The sequence below is a fragment of the Aegilops tauschii genome, chromosome 7 (genome assembly GCF_002575655.3).
Source record: "Aegilops tauschii subsp. strangulata cultivar AL8/78 chromosome 7, Aet v6.0, whole genome shotgun sequence".
NCBI lineage: Eukaryota > Viridiplantae > Streptophyta > Magnoliopsida > Poales > Poaceae > Aegilops > Aegilops tauschii.
The window spans coordinates 8,145,300-8,165,449 of NC_053041.3; the positions used below are offsets into that span (position 1 = coordinate 8,145,300).

General features: G+C 47.0%; 2 protein-coding genes across 2 annotated transcripts; both read right to left on the minus strand.

Moving 5' to 3' along the window:
* Positions 1–6,179, minus strand: LOC109785087 (uncharacterized). The gene is made up of 2 exons (XM_073505733.1): positions 5,101–6,179; positions 1–792 (listed from the first exon to the last, which is right to left on the minus strand). Exons 1-2 carry the CDS (start codon positions 6,151–6,153, stop codon positions 304–306), a joined length of 1,542 nt encoding a protein of 513 aa, XP_073361834.1. The 5' UTR covers positions 6,154–6,179; the 3' UTR covers positions 1–303.
* A 4,209-nt stretch (positions 6,180–10,388) lies between these two features.
* On the minus strand, positions 10,389–16,778 carry LOC141027991 (uncharacterized). Its single transcript, XM_073505732.1, has 2 exons — positions 16,394–16,778; positions 10,389–11,173 (listed from the first exon to the last, which is right to left on the minus strand). The coding sequence occupies exons 1-2, from the start codon at positions 16,722–16,724 to the stop codon at positions 10,692–10,694; spliced, it is 813 nt and encodes a 270-aa protein (XP_073361833.1). The 5' UTR covers positions 16,725–16,778; the 3' UTR covers positions 10,389–10,691.
* Positions 16,779–20,150: the final 3,372 nt, after the last annotated feature.

The following is a 20,150-nucleotide window of genomic DNA, read 5'->3' on the forward strand; positions in this document are numbered from 1 at the left end:
TTTTACACAGTACGGACATTTTATTCATAGTTCTTCAAAAAGAAAACACACACTACAAAACCGATGGAAGACCACAATTGGTAACATGTTATACGGTTACTATATGATACGCTGTTACACGAAGACAATGTATCCATGCTCCACAGCTCCCCGTCACAAGTAGCGAGTCAGAGCTGCAAATCCATGTACATATAGATTATTACACTTCGATATGTCACCTGTGTGACCACACAAGAGAATTTAATGCATGTATCGCATTCATATGCAGGTGATACTGATAGTACATATAGTAATCGATGGAGCTTAATTAGGGCAGCGGAAGTCTTTCGGCACTCTCTTGCCGCACTGGTTGACGAGCACCTCGATGGCGATGGGCAGCATGAGGTTGATGTTGAGCGCCTTGACCTTGATGGTGGTGCAAAGGCAGAGAGCAGCGTCGACGTCGGCAACGCCGGACAGCAGCGGGCAGCATGTATTGCTGGCGCTACTGCCGATCACCGTGTGCAACAGCCCATTGAGCACGTCCACGCACGCACACAGCTTTAGTGTGTCCACGGGGCACTTGCCGGTCGATGTAGCCGGCGCTGCGGCCGGGGCTGGGGGTGGCGTCGGAGTCACAGGGGTGGGTGCTGGCGGCATCACGGGGGTCGATATTGGGGCCACCGGGATTGGCGTTGGAGAGACAGGGGTTGGTGCTGGCATCGGAGTCACAGGGGTCGGTGGTGGCGGCATCATAGGAGTCGGTGTTGGGGCCACCGGGGTTGGCGTTGGAGAAACGGGGGTCGGTGCTGGCATCGGAGTCGCCGATGTTGGTGTTGGCGGCATCACAGGGGCCGGTGTTGGGGCCACCGGGGTTGGCGTTGGAGAGACAGGGGTTGGTGCTGGCATCGGAACCACATGGGTCGGTGTTGGGGCCACCGGACATGGCGTTGGAGAGAAAGGGGTCGATGCCGGCGTCGGTGTTGGTGGCATCACAGGGGTAGGTGTTGGGGCCACCAGGTTTGGCGTTGGAGAAACAGGGGTCGGTGCCGGCGTTGGTGTCACAGGCGTCTGTGTTGGCGGCATCACGGGTGTAGGTGTTGGGGCCACCGGTGTTGGTGTTGGAGAGAGAGGAGCTGGTACCGGCTTCGGAGTTATAGGGGTTGGTATTGGAGGCATCATAGGGGTCGGTGCCGATGTTGGAGTTACAGAGGTCGGTATGGGCGTGGGTGCCGGAGTGTTTGTAGGTGGAGGGATGAAGACAGTCGGGGTCGGTGCCGGTGTCGGAGTCACCGGGGTGAGTGTGGGTGTTGGTGAGGGCAAGGGAGTTTTTGAAGGTGGAGGGCAGGGTATGGACGATGGTGAAGACTTGTGCTTACACGGTGGAGGCTGGGAAGGCTTTGTCGGTGGGCATGATCGGCACGACGCGGACTGCGTGAGATGCACGTCTAAGGAGAGCAGCGCCACCGGCAAGAACGCCGCAATGCGGGCCATGCTCTTGGAGCTTAAGGTCTTGGTGTTGGTATACCTTTCTTGCTCTTGACTAACAGAATGCCTCGCTATGGGCGTGCTTATATAGGCGTGCCGTGTACTGTCTTTTATTTTTCTATTGAAATGGTGTACTTTCTCTGTCGACCTGACCAAGTGTGGAGCCCTCTTCCCCTGTGACGATCTTTCCAGGATTGCTGGACCTCTCCCACTTGCACACGTCTGGATGAAATTAACACACCTCATCGTCCACGCTCAGGGACCAGCGCTCCACTAGTCTATCTATCTTCTATTCTATACCTAATATGTATAACTACTACTCCCTCCGTTCCAAAATAAACATCTCAACTTTGTACTAACTTTAGTGCAAAATTATACTAGTGTTGAAACACTTGTTTTGAGAAGGAGGGAGTAATAAAGTAATAATCTTTTTCCTCTCTGGCTGGTCATGATCATCTTCTTCCTCTCTGTCTCTCTCTCATGGTCGACGGTGGGGCTCGCCGGGGTGAGGTGCCTGCGACTCCGACCTGCTCCTACCTCTCTTCTCTTTCTCTCTCTAACTCTCCCCGTCTCCCCCTCTCTCTTCCTCGCAATCTTCCTCTATTATGCACTATAGGGTTAATTCGGGAGGGAGTCTCCCCTAGACGATACCCGGGACCCCGATTGCCGCCACAACCACCGGTCTTCATCTCCTAAATTCGGCATCTCCGAGCAACCGTACAACACCCCGACCAACATGTCGTCTTCGCTATGACCATGCGAGCCTACTTCCCTGTTTCCCTGCTCGATTTCGTGCCCGGACCCCCCTGCTTGGAGCACCGCCGTGATCAAGCTCGACATAATCGGTTGTACGGCGGCCCGCCTACGTCTGCTGCGCCAGTCACACTGGCGCGCGTTGTCTAGCTACACCGCACCTCGCGCCCTCCGACCGCAGTCATTCGGCCACCTACGTTGAGCCGACGGTGAGATACCGGCGAGCACATGAACTCAAGACCGGGCTTGTGTTCCAGGTGTGGACCGGTGTTGACCTTGACTGTGGGCCCATGGCCCACATGTCAGGAAGAGAGAGGGTCTGAGAGAGAAGGTTTTATTTTTACTTTTATAATTTTTGTTTGGCCCACTTGTAAGTGTGTGCGAGAGGGGTGAGAGAGTCTTTTTTCATTTTTGTAGTTTGGCCCCACAAGTAAGTGAGTGAGAGAGGGGGTGAGAGAAAGAGTTTTTTCCTTTGATTTTTCATAGTGGGTCCTGCATGTGAATGACATAAGTAGACAGGGGCAATGATGTCCCTAAAACGTCTAGTACACGCTCAATGAGCTTTGGTCAGACGGAAACAACACAAAAGGGCATTTCTATAAGGGGAACTAACGACAGAGGGGAAAATTTGAGTATGCATCGAAATTAAGGGCAAATCTGATTAGTGAATTCGAGTTAGGGGCACAAATGTAAATGTCCATGTCTTTTAAACCGTAACTCCAATTTTAACATGTTATATGTGGAATTTGATTAGAAAAATGTATAGAATCTGAATATGATGCTATTTTACATGTCTACTATTTTTAAATGCTATTTATGGTTGAACTTTAATCAATACAGCACAATTCGTCTTCATTTTGGACACGGATCCGTATTACAAGTTAACACACGGCACGCAATGTTATGTGATGTTTGGCAAGGAGTGAGCTAGGTAAATGATTATAGTGAGTCTATTATAATCCATCGTCTTGTTGTATTTGCACCGGGTTCTCACTTTGTACATATACCATGATGTAACAACCTACGTATGTAACTTTTTTTGGTGAATTCCACGCGCGTACTTACCAATGGACTGAACATTTGTTTTTTAGTGAATACACAAACAATTTTTTAACACGATGTACATACACTGAAAAAATTCATGAACATCGGAAGTGAATGAATGCTTATTTTGAAAATATCCAAACTTTAATTGGAACCGATAAGTATGATATTAATTTGTGTTCCATCTGCTGCATGTCACGCTGACACATAATTTATAGATCTGGCCTCCTCAGTGTTGAATGGCACCACCCAAATATTGCATGTTTGTGGTCGTACGTGCACGGTATCAATATGACGAATCAGAATAAAAATTGAATTGAAATGAAAATAGTTGCTCAGCTAAAAAATGTTTACTCTCCCGTTTGCAACGCACAGAAACCATGCATTTGTAAGAACTTTCTCTTGTATTGAGCATTCCGGAATATCCACACAATGCTTTATACCACCTACACTTTCGGATTGAACAAGTGTCGCGTCCCCAACGACCTAGCTCAAGCCCACCGGATTATTCACACCACGCCTTAAACCACAGACACTTCGTATTAGACATGTGTGACGTCCTCACCGTCCTGGCTTTCAGAAATAAATATCCCATGGAACATCTGAGCATCGATATAAAAATCACATTGATCATCCGTAACTCCGAGTGAACCCGAATGGGCACAAGGATACGAAATCAGACAATAAGAAATAACAACGAATGCACACACAATGGTCAACCCTACAAAACAGGGGTTCGTCACGCACTTGCCTCGACTCAACTATTAGACCGTAGAATTGTCTCAACTCTTGAAACTCTCAAACCCATTCGTAGAAAATGATTTAGAAGGCTAATTCAAATACTAATCACTTAACATAGTGTGTATGCCTAACCATGTACTGGCATCTTTCATTTACTTGTAAACATGGATCCTCATTTACTCATGTTCTATATTGTGCTTGCTGAGTATTTTTGTACTCACTCTTGCATACATATGGATTTCCTGTACTAAAGGACACTGGTAGAAAACAGGGCTTTGGTCACAGCCCAATATACACATTAGTCCCGGTTGCACTACGAACTGGACTAATGTGTTCGAGGGGCTAAAGGCATTAGTCCCGGTTCAAATGAGACCCTTAGTCCCGGTTTGAGACACGAACCGGGACTAAAGGCATCGCAACCTATAGTCCCGGTTCGTGTCTCAAACCGGGACTAAAGGGGTTCGTATCTCGAACTCTACCCCCCTGTGTATCGCCATTTCAGTTTGAAAAAAAACAAAAGAAAATGATTAAAAATTCAAAAAATAAAATCCTTCGAGATTTAGTTATATTACTACATCTACTAGTTAGGAAAATTTAAAAACTTAAGTTTGGACATGTTTTGCAAAAAAGTGTTATGAAAAAGTAAAACGGCTATAACTTTTGCATACGATGTCGGAAAAAATGTATAATATATCAAAATGTTCAGCACGAAAATCCGCATCCTGTAAAGCGTATGGTTCAACAAGTATGTTGGTATGGGTTACAAGTGGATGTGAAAACTTCTTTTACACAGTACGGACATTTTATTCATAGTTCTTCAAAAAGAAAACACACACTACAAAACCGATGGAAGACCACAATTGGTAACATGTTATACGGTTACTATATGATACGCTGTTACACAAAGACAATGTATGCATGCTCCACAGCTCCCCGTCACAAGTAGCGAGTCAGAGCTGCAAATCCATGTACATATAGATTATTACACTTCGATATGTCACCTGTGTGACCACACAAGAGAATTTAATGCATGTATCGCATTCATATGCAGGTGATACTGATAGTACATATAGTAATCGATGGAGCTTAATTAGGGCAGCGGAAGTCTTTCGGCACTCTCTTGCCGCACTGGTTGACGAGCACCTCGATGGCGATGGGCAGCATGAGGTTGATGTTGAGAGCCTTGACCTTGATGGTGGTGCAAAGGCAGAGAGCAGCGTCGAGGTCGGCAACGCCGGACAGCAGCGGGCAGCATGTATTGCTGGCGCTACTGCCTATCACCGTGTGCAACAGCCCATTGAGCACGTCCACGCACGCACGCAGCTTTAGTGTGTCCACGGGGCACTTGCCGGTCGATGTAGCCGGCGCTGTGGCCGGGGCTGGGGGTGGCGTCGGAGTCACACGGGTGGGTGCTGGCGGCATCACGGGGGTCGATATTGGGGCCACCGGGATTGGCGTTGGAGAGACAGGGGTTGGTGCTGGCATCGGAGTCACAGGGGTCGGTGGTGGCGGCATCATAGGAGTCGGTGTTGGGGCCACCGGGGTTGGCGTTGGTGCTGGCATCGGAACCACATGGGTCGGTGTTGGGGCCACCGGACTTGGCGTTGGAGAGAAAGGGGTCGATGCCGGCGTCGGTGTTGGTGGCATCACAGGGGTAGGTGTTGGGGCCACCGGGTTTGGCGTTGGAGAAACAGGGGTCGGTGCCGGCGTTGGTGTCACATGCGTCTGTGTTGGCGGCATCACGAGTGTAGGTGTTGGGGCCACCGGTGTTGGTGTTGGAGAGAGAGGAGCTGGTACCGGCTTCGGAGTTATAGGGGTTGGTATTGGAGGCATCATAGGGGTCGGTGCCGATGTTGGAGTTACAGAGGTCGGTATGGGCGTGGGTGCCGGAGTGTTTGTAGGTGGAGGGATGAAGACAGTCGGGGTCGGTGCCGGCGTCGGAGTCACCGGGGTGAGTGTGGGTGTTGGTGAGGGCATGGGAGTTTGTGAAGGTGGAAGGCAGGGTATGGACGATGGTGAAGACTTGTGCTTACACGTTGGAGGCTGGGAAGGCTTTGTCGGCGGGCATGATCGGCACGACGCGGACTGCGTGAGATGCACGTCTAAGGAGAACAGCGCCACCAGCAAGAACACCGCAATGCGGGCCATGCTCTTGGAGTTTAAGGTCTTGGTGTTGGAATAGCTTTCTTGCTCTTGACTAACAGAATGCCTCGGTATGGGCATGCTTATATAGGCGTGCCGTGTACTGTCTTTTATTTTTCTATTGAAATGGTGTACTTTCTCTGTCGACCTGACCAAGTGTGGAGCCCTCTTCCCCCGTGACGATCTTTCCAGGATTGCTGGACCTCTCCCACTTGCACACGTCTGGATGAAATTAACACACCTCATCGTCCACGCTCAGGGACCAGCGCTCCACTAGTCTATCTATCTTCTATTCTATACCTAATATGTATAACTACTACTCCCTCCGTTCCAAAATAAAAGTCTCAACTTTGTACTAACTTTAGTGCAAAATTATACTAGTGTTGAAACACTTGTTTTGAGGAGGGAGTAATAAAGTAATAATCTTCTTCCTCTCTGGCTGGTCATGATCATCTTCTTCCTCTCTGTGTCTCTCTCATGGTCGACGGTGGGGCTCGCCGAGGTGAGGTGCCTGCGACTCCGACCTGCTCCTACCCCTCTTCTCTTTCTCTCTCTAACTCTCCCCGTCTCCCCCTCTCTCTTCCTCGTAGTCTTCCTCTATTATGCACTATAGGGTTAATTCGGGAGGGAGTCTCCCCTAGACGATACCGGGACCCCGATTGCCGCCACAACCACCGGTCTTAATCTCCTAAATTCGGCATCTCCGAGCAACCGTACAACACCCCGACCAACATGTCGTCTTCGCTATGACCATGCGAGCCTACTTCCCTCTTTCCCTGCTCGATTTCGTGCCCGGACCCCCCTGCTCGGAGCCGCCGCCGTGATCAAGCTCGACATAATCGGTTGTACGGCGGCCCGCCTACGTCTGCTGCGCCAGTCACACTGGCGCGCGTTGTCTAGCTACCCCGCACCTCGCGCCCTCTGACCGCAGTCATTCGGCCACCTACGTTGAGCCGACGGTGAGATACCGGCGAGCACATGAACTCAAGACCGGGCTTGTGTTCCAGGTGTGGACCGGTGTTGACCTTGACTGTGGGCCCATGGCCCACATGTCAGGAAGAGAGAGGGTCTGAGAGAGAAGGTTTTATTTTTACTTTTATAATTTGTGTTTGGCCCACGTTAAGTGTGTGCGAGAGGGGTGAGAGAGTCTTTTTTCATTTTTGTAGTTTGGCCCCACAAGTAAGTGAGTGAGAGAGGGGGTGAGAGAAAGAGTTTTTTCCTTTGATTTTTCATAGTGGGTCCCGCATGTGAATGACATAAGGAGACAGGGCAATGATGTCCCTAAAACGTCTAGTACACGCTCAATGAGCTTTTGTCAGACGGAAACGACACAAAAGGGCATTTCTATAAGGGGAACTAACGACAGAGGGGAAATTTTGAGTATGCATCGAAATTAGGGGCAAATCTGAGTAGTGGATTCGAGTTAGGGGCACAAATGTAAATGTCCATGTCTTTTAAACCGTAACTCCAATTTTAACATGTTATATGTGGAATTTGATTAGAAAAATGTGTAGAATCTGAATATGATCCTATTTTACATGTCTACTATTTTTAAATGCTATTTATGGTTGAACTTTAATCAATACAGCACAATTCGTCTTCATTTTGGACGCGGATCCGTATTACAAGTTAACACACGGCACGCAATGTTATGTGATGTTTGGCAAGGAGTGAGCTAGGTAAATGATTATAGTGAGTCTATTATAATCCATCGTCTTGTTGTATTTGCACCGGGTTCTCACTTTGTACATATACCATGATCTAACAACCTACGTATGTAACTTTTCTTGGTGAATTCCATGCGCGTACTTACAGATGGACTGAACATTTGTTTTTTAGTGAATACACAAACAATTTTTTACAAGGATGTACATACACTGAAAAAATTCATGAACATCGGAAGTGAATGAATGTTTATTTTGAAAATATCCAAACAATTCTTGTGATAGTCATAAACTTTAATATTGGAACCGATAAGTATGATATTAATTTGTGTTACATCTGCTGCATGTCACGGTGACACATAATTTATAGATCTGGCCTCCTCAATGTTGAATGGCACCACCCAGATATTGCATGTTTGTGGTCGTAGGTGCACGGTATCAATATGACGAATCAGAATAAAAATTGAATTGAAATGAAAATAGTTGCTCAGCTAAAAAATGTTTACTCTCCTGTTTGCAACACACAGAAACCATGCATTTGTAAGAACTTTCTCTTGTATTGAGCATTCCGGAATATCCACACAATGCTTTATACCACCTACACGTTTGGATTGAACAAGTGTCGCGTCCACAACGACCTAGCTCAAGCCCACCGGATTATTCACACCACGCCTTAAACCACAGACACTTCTTATTAGACATGTGTGACGTCCTCACCGTCCTGGCTTTCAGAAATAAATATCCCATGGAACATCCGAGCATCGATATAAAAATCACATTGATCATCCGTAACTCCGAGTGAACCCGAATGGGCACAAGGATACGAAATCAGACAATAAGAAATAACAACGAATGCACACACAATGGTCAACCCTACAAAACAGGGGTTCGTCACGCACTTGCCTCGACTCAACTATTAGACCGTAGAATTGTCTCAACTCTTGAAACTCTCAAACCCATTCGTAGAAAATGATTTAGAAGGCTAATTCAAATACTAATCACTTAACATAGTGTGTATGCCTAACCATGTACTGGCATCTTTCATTTACTTGTAAACATGGATCCATCGGTCCTTTTCTCGGAGTCTAGTTTATGTACATAACATGCCAAAAGAATTTCCAACCTACAACTGCCTAATTCTATTCTTATAGGCAGTTTGGCAGATTGATGCTTGTCCAACAAGGACATCGGCAATATCCATGGCACAAACATCAATCCGAATGGTCCGAATAATTGTCCCTGTTAGATAAGAATCAATCTGACCAACTGCTTATACGAATAGAATTAGGCATCTGTAGGTTGGAAATTAGTTCGGCCTCTTATATACATAAAGAGACAGAGACTGATGGATCCATGTTTACAAGTATACGAAAGATGCCAATACACGGTTAGGCATGAACACTGTTGTAAGTGATTAGTATTTTAAGTAGCCTTCTTAATTAGTTTTAACGAATAGGTTCGAGAGCTTCATGAGTCGAGGACAATTCTGCGGTCTAATAGTTGATTTGAGAAAACTGCATGACGAACACCCGTTTTGTATGGTTGACCAATGCGTGTGCATTCATTGTTAATTTTTATTGTCTGATTTCGTATCCTTGCGCCCATTCGGGTTCACGCGGAGTTACAGATGATCAATGTGATTTTTATATGGGTGCTCGGATGTTCAACTGGATATATATTTCTGAAAGCTAGGACGGTGAGGACGTCACACATGTCCAATCCGAAGTGTCGGTGGTATAAGGCATGGTGTGAATAATCTGGTGGGCTTGAGCTAGGTCGGCGAGGACGCCACATGTGTTCAATCTGAAAGTGTCGGTGGTATAAAGCATTGTGTGGACATTCCAGAATGCTCACTACAAGAGAAAGTTCTTACAAATGCATGGTTTCTTGTTGGAATGGTTATAGCCTTTCTAAGATTGTGCTTTCAAATATATTTTTGTGTTCCCATATAAAATCATGGAGTTCCTCATTTACTGATGTTCTATATTGTGCTTGCTGAGTATTTTTGTACTCACTGTTGCATACATATGGATTTCCTGTACTAAAGGACACTGGTAGAAAACAGGGCTTTGGTCACAGCCCAATATACACATTAGTCCTGGTTGGACTACAAACCGGGACTAATGTGTTCGAGCGGCTAAAGGCATTAGTCCCGGTTCAAATGAGACCTTTAGTCCCGGTTTGAGACACGAACCGGGACTAAAGGCATCGCAACCTTTAGTCCCGGTTCGTGTCTCAAAACGGGACTAAAGGGGTTCGTATCTCAAACTCTAGCCCCCTGTGTATCGCCATTTCAGTTTGAAAAAAACAAAAGAAAATGATAAAAAATTCAAAAATTAAAATCCTTCGAGATGTAGTTATATTACTACATCTACTAGTTAGGAAAATTTAAAAACTTAAGTTTGGACATGTTTTGCAAAAAAGTGTTATGAAATAGTAAAACGGCTATAACTTTTGCATACGATGTCGGAAAAAATGTATAATATATCAAAATGTTCAGCACGAAAATCCGCATCCTGTAAAGCGTATGGTTCAACAAGTATGTTGGTATGGGTTACAAGTGGATGTGAAAACTTCTTTTACACAGTACGGACAATTTATTCATAGTTCTTCAAAAAGAAAACACACACTACAAAACCGATGGAAGACCACAATTGGTAACATGTTATACGGTTACTATATGATACGCTGTTACACAAAGACAATGTATGCATGCTCCACAGCTCCCCGTCACAAGTAGCGAGTCAGAGCTGCAAATCCATGTACATATAGATTATTACACTTCGATATGTCACCTGTGTGACCACACAAGAGAATTTAATGCATGTATCGCATTCATATGCAGGTGATACTGATAGTACATATAGTAATCGATGGAGCTTAATTAGGGCAGCGGAAGTCTTTCGGCACTCTCTTGCCGCACTGGTTGACGAGCACCTCGATGGCGATGGGCAGCATGAGGTTGATGTTGAGCGCCTTGACCTTGATGGTGGTGCAAAGGCAGAGAGCAGCGTCGACGTCGGCAACGCCGGACAGCAGCGGGCAGCATGTATTGCTGGCGCTACTGCCGATCACCGTGTGCAACAGCCCATTGAGCACGTCCACGCACGCACGCAGCTTTAGTGTGTCCACGGGGCACTTGCCGGTCGATGTAGCCGGCGCTGCGGCCGGGGCTGGGGGTGGTGTCGGAGTCACAGGGGTTGGTGCTGGCGGCATCACGGGGGTCGATATTGGGGCCACCGGGATTGGCGTTGGAGAGACAGGGGTTGGTGCTGGCATCGGAGTCACAGGGGTCGGTGGTGGCGGCATCATAGGAGTCGGTGTTGGGGCCACCGGGGTTGGCGTTGGAGAAACGGGGGTCGGTGCTGGCATCGGAGTCGCCGATGTTGGTGTTGGCGGCAGCACAGGGGCCGGTGTTGGGTCCATCGGGGTTGGCGTTGGAGAGACAGGGATTGGTGCTGGCATCGGAACCACATGGGTCGGTGTTGGGGCCACCGGACTTGGCGTTGGAGAGAAAGGGGTCGATGCCGGCGTCGGTGTTGGTGGCATCACAGGGGTTGGTGTTGGGGCCACCGGGTTTGGCGTTGGAGAAACAGGGGTCGGTGCCGGCGTTGGTGTCACAGGCGTCTGTGTTGGCGGCATCACGGGTGTAGGTGTTGGGGCCACCGGTGTTGGTGTTGGAGAGAGAGGAGCTGGTACCGGCTTCGGAGTTATAGGGGTTGGTATTGGAGGCATCATAGGGGTCGGTGCCGATGTTGGAGTTACAGAGGTCGGTATGGGCGTGGGTGCCGCAGTGTTTGTAGGTGGAGGGATGAAGACAGTCGGGGTCGGTGCCGGCGTCGGAGTCACCGGGGTGAGTGTGGGTGTTGGTGAGGGCATGGGAGTTTGTGAAGGTGGAGGGCAGGGTATGGACGATGGTGAAGACTTGTGCTTACACGGTGGAGGCTGGGAAGGCTTTGTCGGCGGGCATGATCGGCACGACGCGGACTGCGCGAGATGCACGGCTAAGGAGAGCAGCGCCACCAGCAAGAACGCCGCAATGCGGGCCATGCTCTTGGAGCTTAAGGTCTTGGTGTTGGAATAGCTTTCTTGCTCTTGACTAACAGAATGCCTCGGTATGGGCATGCTTATATAGGCGTGCCGTGTACTGTCTTTTATTTTTCTATTGAAATGGTGTACTTTCTCTGTCGACCTGACCAAGTGTGGAGCCCTCTTCCCCCGTGACGATCTTTCCAGGATTGCTGGACCTCTCCCACTTGCACACGTCTGGATGAAATTAACACACCTCATCGTCCACGCTCAGGGACCAGCGCTCCACTAGTCTATCTATCTTCTATTCTATACCTAATATGTACAACTACTACTCCCTCCGTTCCAAAATAAACGTCTCAACTTTGTACTAACTTTAGTGCAAAATTATACTAGTGTTGAAACACTTGTTTTGAGAAGGAGGGAGTAATAAAGTAATAATCTTCTTCCTCTCTGGCTGGTCGTGATCATCTTCTTCCTCTCTGTCTCTCTCTCATGGTCGACGGTGGGGCTCGCCGGGGTGAGGTGCCTGCGACTCCGACCTGCTCCTACCTCTCTTCTCTTTCTCTCTCTAACTCTCCCCGTCTCCCCCTCTCTCTTCCTCATAATCTTCCTCTATTATGCACTATAGGGTTAATTCGGGAGGGAGTCTCCCGTAGACGATACCCGGGACCCCGATTGCCGCCACAACCACCGGTCTTCATCTCCTAAATTCGGCATCTCCGAGCAACCGTACAACACCCCGACCAACATGTCGTCTTCGCTATGACCATGCGAGCCTACTTCCCTCTTTCCCTGCTCGATTTCGTGCCCGGACCCCCCTGCTCGGAGCCGCCGCCGTGATCAAGCTCGACATAATCGGTTGTACGGCGGCCCGCCTACGTCTCCTGCGCCAGTCACACTGGCGCGCGTTGTCTAGCTACCCCGCACCTCGCGCCCTCCGACCACAGTCATTCGGCCACCTACGTTGAGCCGACGGTGAGATACCGGCGAGCACATGAACTCAAGACCGGGCTTGTGTTCCAGGTGTGGACCGGTGTTGACCTTGACTGTGGGCCGATGGCCCACATGTGAGGAAGAGAGAGGGTCTGAGAGAGAAGGTTTTATTTTTACTTTTATAATTTTTGTTTGGCCCACTTGTAAGTGTGTGCGAGAGGGGTGAGAGAGTCTTTTTTCATTTTTGTAGTTTGGCCCCACAAGTAAGTGAGTGAGACAGGGGGTGAGAGAAAGAGTTTTTTCCTTTGATTTTTCATAGTGGGTCCCGCATGTGAATGACATAAGGAGACAGGGGCAATGATGTCCCTAAAACGTCTAGTACACGCTCAATGAGCTTTGGTCAGACGGAAACGACACAAAAGGGCATTTCTATAAGGGGAACTAATGACAGAGGGGAAAATTTGAGTATGCATCGAAATTAGTGGCAAATCTGAGTAGTGGATTCGAGTTAGGGGCACAAATGTAAATGTCCATGTCTTTTAAACCGTAACTCCAATTTTAACATGTTATATGTGGAATTTGATTAGAAAAATGTGTAGAATCTGAATATGATCCTATTTTACATGTCTACTATTTTTAAATGCTATTTATGGTTGAACTTTAATCAATACAGCACAATTCGTCTTCATTTTGGACGCGGATCCGTATTACAAGTTAACACACGGCACGCAATGTTATGTGATGTTTGGCAAGGAGTGAGCTAGGTAAATGATTATAGTGAGTCTATTATAATCCATGTCTTGTTGTATTTGCACCGGGTTCTCACTTTGTACATATACCATGATCTAACAACCTACGTATGTAACTTTTCTTGGTGAAATCCACGCGCGTACTTACCAATGGACTGAACATTTGTTTTTTAGTGAATACACAAACAATTTTTTAACAGGATGTACATACACTTAAAAAATTAATGAACATCGGAAGTGAATGAATGTTTATTTTGAAAATATCCAAACAATACTTGTGATAGTCATAAACTTTAATATTGGAACCGATAAGTAAGATATTAATTTGTGTTCCATCTGCTGCATGTTACGGTGGCACATAATTTATAGATCTGGCCTCCTCAGTGTTGAATGGCACCACCCAGATATTGCATGTTTGTGGTCGTAGGTGCACGGTATCAATATGACAAATCAGAATAAAAATTGAATTGAAATGAAAATAGTTGCTCAGCTAAAAAATGTTTACTCTCCCGTTTGCAACGCACAGAAACCATGCATTTGTAAGAACTTTCTCTTGTATTGAGCATTCCGGAATATCCACACAATGCTTTATACCACCTACACTTTCGGATTGAACAAGTGTCGCGTCCACAACGACCTAGCTCAAGCCCACCGGATTATTCACACCACGCCTTAAACCACAGACACTTCGTATTAGACATGTGTGACGTCCTCACCGTCCTGGCTTTCAGAAATAAATATCCCGTGGAACATCTGAGCATCGATATAAAAATCACATTGATCATCCGTAACTCCAAGTGAACCCGAATGGGCACAAGGATACGAAATCAGACAATAAGAAATAACAACGAATGCACACACAATGGTCAACCCTACAAAACAGGGGTTCGTCGCGCACTTGCCTCGACTCAACTATTAGACCGTAGAATTGTCTCAACTCTTGAAACTCTCAAACCCATTCGTAGAAAATGATTTAGAAGGCTAATTCAAATACTAATCACTTAACATAGTGTGTATGCCTAACCATGTACTGGCATCTTTCATTTACTTGTAAACATGGATCCATCAGTCCTTTTCTCAGAGTCTAGTTTATGTACATAACATGCCAAAAGAATTTCCAACCTACAGCTGCCTAATTCTATTCTTATAGGCAGTTTGGCAGATTGATGCTTGTCCAACAAGGACATCGGCAATATCCATGGCACAAACATCAATCCGAATGGTCCGAATAATTGTCCCTGTTAGATAAGAATCAATCTGCCCAACTGCCTATACGAATAGAATTAGGCATCTGTAGGTTGGAAATTAGTTCGGCCTCTTATGTACATAAAGAGATAGAGACTGATGGATCCATGTTTACAAGTATATGAAAGATGCCAATACCTGTTGTAAGTGATTAGTATTTGAAGTAGCCTTCTTAATTAGTTTTAACGAATAGGTTCGAGAGCTTCAAGAGTCGAGGACAATTCTGCGGTCTAATAGTTGATTTGAGAAAAGTGCATGACGAACTCCCGTTTTGTATGGTTGACCATTGTGTGTGCATTCATTGTTAATTTTTTATTGTCTGATTTCGTATCCTTGCGCCCATTCGGGTTCACGCGGAGTTACAGATGATCAATGTGATTTTTATATGGGTGCTTGGATGTTCCACTGGATATATATTTCTGAAAGCTAGGACGGTGAGGACGTCACACATGTCCAATCCGAAGTGTCGGTGGTATAAGGCATGGTGTGAATAATCTGGTGGGCTTGAGCTAGGTTGGCGAGGACGCCACACGTGTTCAATCTGAAAGTGTCGGTGGTATAAAGCATTGTGTGGACATTCCAGAATGCTCACTACAAGAGAAAGTTCTTACAAATGCATGGTTTCTTGTTGGGATGGTTATAGCCTTTCTAAGATTGTGCTTTCAGATATATTTTTGTGTTCCCATCTGAAATCATGGAGTTCCTCATTTACTGATGTTCTATATTGTGCTTGCTGAGTATTTTTGTACTCACTCTTGCATACATATGGATTTCCTGTACTAAAGGACACAGGTAGAAAACAGAGCTTTGGTCACAGCCCAATATACACGTTAGTCCCGGTTGCACTCCGAACCGGGACTAATGTGTTCGAGCGGCTAAAGGCATTAGTCCCGGTTCAAATGAGACCTTTAGTCCCGGTTTGAGACACGAACCGGGACTAAAGGCATCGCACCCTTTAGTCCCGGTTCGTGTCTCAAACCGGGACTAAAGGGGTTCGTGTCTCAAACTCTACCCCCTGTGTATCGCCATTTCAGTTTGAAAAAAAACAAAAGAAAATGATAAAAAATTCAAAAAATAAAATCCTTCGCGAGGTAGTTATATTAATACATCTACTAGTTAGGAAAATTTAAAAACTTTAGTTTGGACATGTTTTGCAAAAAAGTGTTATGAAATAGTAAAACGGCTATAACTTTTGCATACGATGTCGGAAAAAATGTATAATATATCAAAATGTTCAGCACGAAAATCCGCATCCTGTAAAGCGTATGGTTCAACAAGTATGTTGGTATGGGTTACAAGTGGATGTGAAAACTTCTTTTACACAGTACGGACATTTTATTCATAGTTCTTCAAAAAGAAAACACACACTACAAAACCGATGGAAGACCACAATTGGTAACATGTTATACGGTTACTATATGATACGCTGTTACACAAAGACAATGTATGCATGCTCCACAGCTCCCCGTCACAAGTAGCGAGTCAGAGCTGCAAATCCATGTACATATAGATTATTACACTTCGATATGTCACCTGTGTGACCACACAAGAGAATTTAATGCATGTATCGCATTCATATGCAGGTGATACTGATAGTACATATAGTAATCGATGGAGCTTAATTAGGGCAGCGGAAGTCTTTCGGCACTCTCTTGCCGCACTGGTTGACGAGCACCTCGATGGCGATGGGCAGCATGAGGTTGATGTTGAGGGCCTTGACCTTGATGGTGGTGCAAAGGCAGCGAGCAGCGTCGAGGTCGGCAACGCCGGACAGCAGCGGGCAGCATGTAGTGCTGGCGCTACTGCCGATCACCGTGTGCAACAGCCCATTGAGCACGTCCACGCACGCACGCAGCTTTAGTGTGTCCACGGGGCACTTGCCGGTCGATGTAGCCGGCGCTGCAGCCGGGGCTGGGGGTGGCGTCGGAGTCACAGGGGTGGGTGCTGGCGGCATCACGGGGGTCGATATTGGGGCCACCGGGATTGGCGTTGGAGACAGGGGTTGGTGCTGGCATCGGAGTCACAGGGTTCGGTGGTGGCGGCATCATAGGAGTCGGTGCTGGGGCCACCGGGGTTGGCGTTGGAGAAACGGGGGTCGGTGCTGGCATCGGAGTCGCCGATGTTGGTGTTGGCGGCATCACAGGGGCCGGTGTTGGGGCCACCGGGGTTGGCGTTGGAGAGACAGGGGTTGGTGCTGGCATCGGAACCACATGGGTCGGTGTTGGGGCCACCGGACTTGGCGTTGGAGAGAAAGGGGTCGATGCCGGCGTCGGTGTTGGTGGCATCACAGGGGTAGGTGTTGGGGCCACCGGGTTTGGCGTTGGAGAAACAGGGGTCGGTGCCGGCGTTGGTGTCACAGGCGTCTGTGTTGGCGGCATCACGGGTGTAGGTGTTGGGGCCACCGGTGTTGGTGTTGGAGAGAGAGGAGCTGGTACCGGCTTCGGAGTTATAGGGGTTGGTATTGGAGGCATCATAGGGGTCGGTGCCGATGTTGGAGTTACAGAGGTCGGTATAGCGTGGGTGCCGGAGTGTTTGTAGGTGGAGGGATGAAGACAGTCGGGGTCGGTGCCGGCATCGGAGTCACCGGGGTAAGTGTGGGTGTTGGTGAGGGCATGGGAGTTTGTGAAGGTGGAGGGCAGGATATGGACGATGGTGAAGACTTTTTCTTACACGGTGGAGGCTGGGAAGGCTTTGTCGGCGGGCATGATCGGCACGACGCGGACTGCGCGAGATGCACGGCTAAGGAGAGCAGCGCCACCAGCAAGAACGCCGCAATGCGGGCCATGCTCTTGGAGCTTAAGGTCTTGGTGTTGGAATAGCTTTCTTGCTCTTGACTAACAGACTGCCTCGGTATGGGCATGCTTATCTGGCGTGCCGTGTACTGTCTTTGATTTTTCTATTGAAATGGTGTACTTTCTCTGTCGACCTGACCAAGTGTGGAGCCCTCTTCCCCCGTGACGATCTTTCCAGGATTGCTGCACCTCTCCCACTTGCACACGTCTGGATGAAATTAACACACCTCATCGTCCACGCTCAGGGACCAGCGCTCCACTAGTCTATCTATCTTCTATTCTATACCTAATATGTATAACTACTACTCCCTCCGTTCCAAAATAAACGTCTCAACTTTGTACTAACTTTAGTGAAAAATTATACTAGTGTTGAAACACTTGTTTTGAGAAGGAGGGAGTAATAAAGTAATAATCTTCTTCCTCTCTGGCTGGTCATGATCATCGTCTTCCTCTCTGTCTCTCTCTCATGGTCGACGGTGGGGCTCACCGGGGTGAGGTGCCTGGGACTCCGACCTGCTCGTACCTCTCTTCTCTTTCTCTCCCTAACTCTCCCCGTCTACCCCTCTCTCTTCCTCGTAATCTTCCTCTATTATGCACTATAGGGTTAATTCGGGAGGGAGCCTCCCCTAGACGATACCCGGGACCCCGATTGCCGCCACAACCACCGGTCTTCATCTCCTAAATTCGGCATCTCCGAGCAACCGTACAACACCCCGACCAACATGTCGTCTTCGCTATGACCATGCGAGCCTACTTCCCTCTTTCCCTGCTCAATTTCGTGCCGGGACCCCCCTGCTCGGAGCCGCCGCCGTGATCAAGCTCGACATAATCGGCTGTACGGCGGCCCGCCTACGTCTGCTGCGCCAGTCACACTGGCGCGCGTTGTCTAGCTACCCTGCACCTTGCGCCCTCCAACCGCAGTCATTCGGCCACCTACGTTGAGCCGACGGTGAGATACCGGCGAGCAACAGAACTCAATACTGGGCTTGTTTTCCAGGTGTGGACCGGTGTTGACCTTGACTGTGGGCCCATGGCCCACATGTCAGGAAGAGAGAGGGTCTGAGAGAGAAGGTTTTATTTTTACTTTTATAATTTTTGTTTGGCCCACTTGTAAGTGTGTGCGAGAGGGGTGAGAGAGTCTTTTTTCATTTTTGTAGTTTGGCCCCACAAGTAAGTGAGTGAGAGAGGGGGTGAGAGAAAGAGTTTTTTCCTTTGATTTTTCATAGTGGGTCCCGCATTTGAATGACATAAGGAGACAGGGGCAATGATGTCCCTAAAACGTCTAGTACACGCTCAATGAGCTTTGGTCAGACGGAAACGACACAAAAGGGCATTTCTATAAGGGGAACTAATGACAGAGGGGAAATTTTGAGTATGCATCGAAATTAGGGGCAAATCTGAGTAGTGGATACGAGTTAGGGGCACAAATGTAAATGTCCATGTCTTTTAAACCGTAACTCCAATTTTAACATGTTATATGTGGAATTTGATTAGAAAAATGTGTAGAATCAGAATATGATGCTATTTTACATGTCTACTATTTTTAAATGCTATTTATGGTTGAACTTTAATCAATACAGCACAATTCGTCTTCATTTTGGACGCGGATCCGTATTACAAGTTAACACACGGCACGCAATGTTATGTGATGTTTGGCAAGGAGTGAGCTAGGTAAATGATTATGGTGAGTCTATTATAATCCATCGTCTTGTTGTATTTGCACCGGGTTCTCACTTTGTACATATACCATGATCTAACAACCTACGTATGTAACTTTTCTTGGTGAATTCCACGCGCGTACTTACCAATGGACTGAACATTTGTTTTTTAGTGAATACACAAACAATTTTTTAACAGGATGTACATACACTGAAAAAATTCATGAACATCGGAAGTGAATGAATGTTTATTTTGAAAATATCCAAACAATTGTTGTGGTAGTCATAAACTTTAATATTGGAACCGATAAGTATGATATTAATTTGTGTTACATCTGCTGCATGTCACGGTGACACATAATTTATAGATCTGACCTCCTCAGTGTTGAATGGCACCACCCAGATATTGCATGTTTGTGGTTGTAGGTGCACGGTATCAATATGACGAATCAGAATAAAAATTGAATTGAAATGAAAATAGTTGCTCAGCTAAAAAATGTTTACTCTCCCATTTGCAACGCACAGAAACCATGCATTTGTAAGAACTTTCTCTTGTATTGAGCATTCCGGAATATCCACGCAATGCTTTATACCACCTACACTTTCGGATTGAACAAGTGTCGCGTCCACAACGACCTAGCTCAAGCCCACCGGATTATTCACACCACGCCTTAAACCACAGACACTTCGTATTAGACATGTGTGACGTCCTCACCGTCCTGGCTTTCAGAAATAAATATCCCGTGGAACATCTGAGAATCGATATAAAAATCACATTGATCATCCGTAACTCCGAGTGAACCCGAATGGGCACAAGGATACGAAATCAGACAATAAGAAATAACAACGAATGCACACACAATGGTCAACCCTACAAAACAGGGGTTCGTCACGCACTTGCCTCGACTCAACTATTAGACCGTAGAATTG

Coding starts and splice junctions, on each gene's coding strand:
- LOC141027991 (XM_073505732.1), bottom strand. CDS start 16,724: ATGCCGCCAGCACCCACCCCTGTGACTCCGACGCCACCCCCAGCCCCG. Junction 11,174..16,393: donor GAAAGACTTCCGCTGCCCTA/ATTAAGCTCCAT, acceptor CGATGCCAGCAC/CGACCCCCGTTTCTCCAACG.
- LOC109785087 (XM_073505733.1), bottom strand. CDS start 6,153: ATGGCCCGCATTGCGGTGTTCTTGCTGGTGGCGCTGTTCTCCTTAGAC. Junction 793..5,100: donor TGCCGAAAGACTTCCGCTGC/CCTAATTAAGCT, acceptor GCGACTCCGATG/CCAGCACCGACCCCCGTTTC.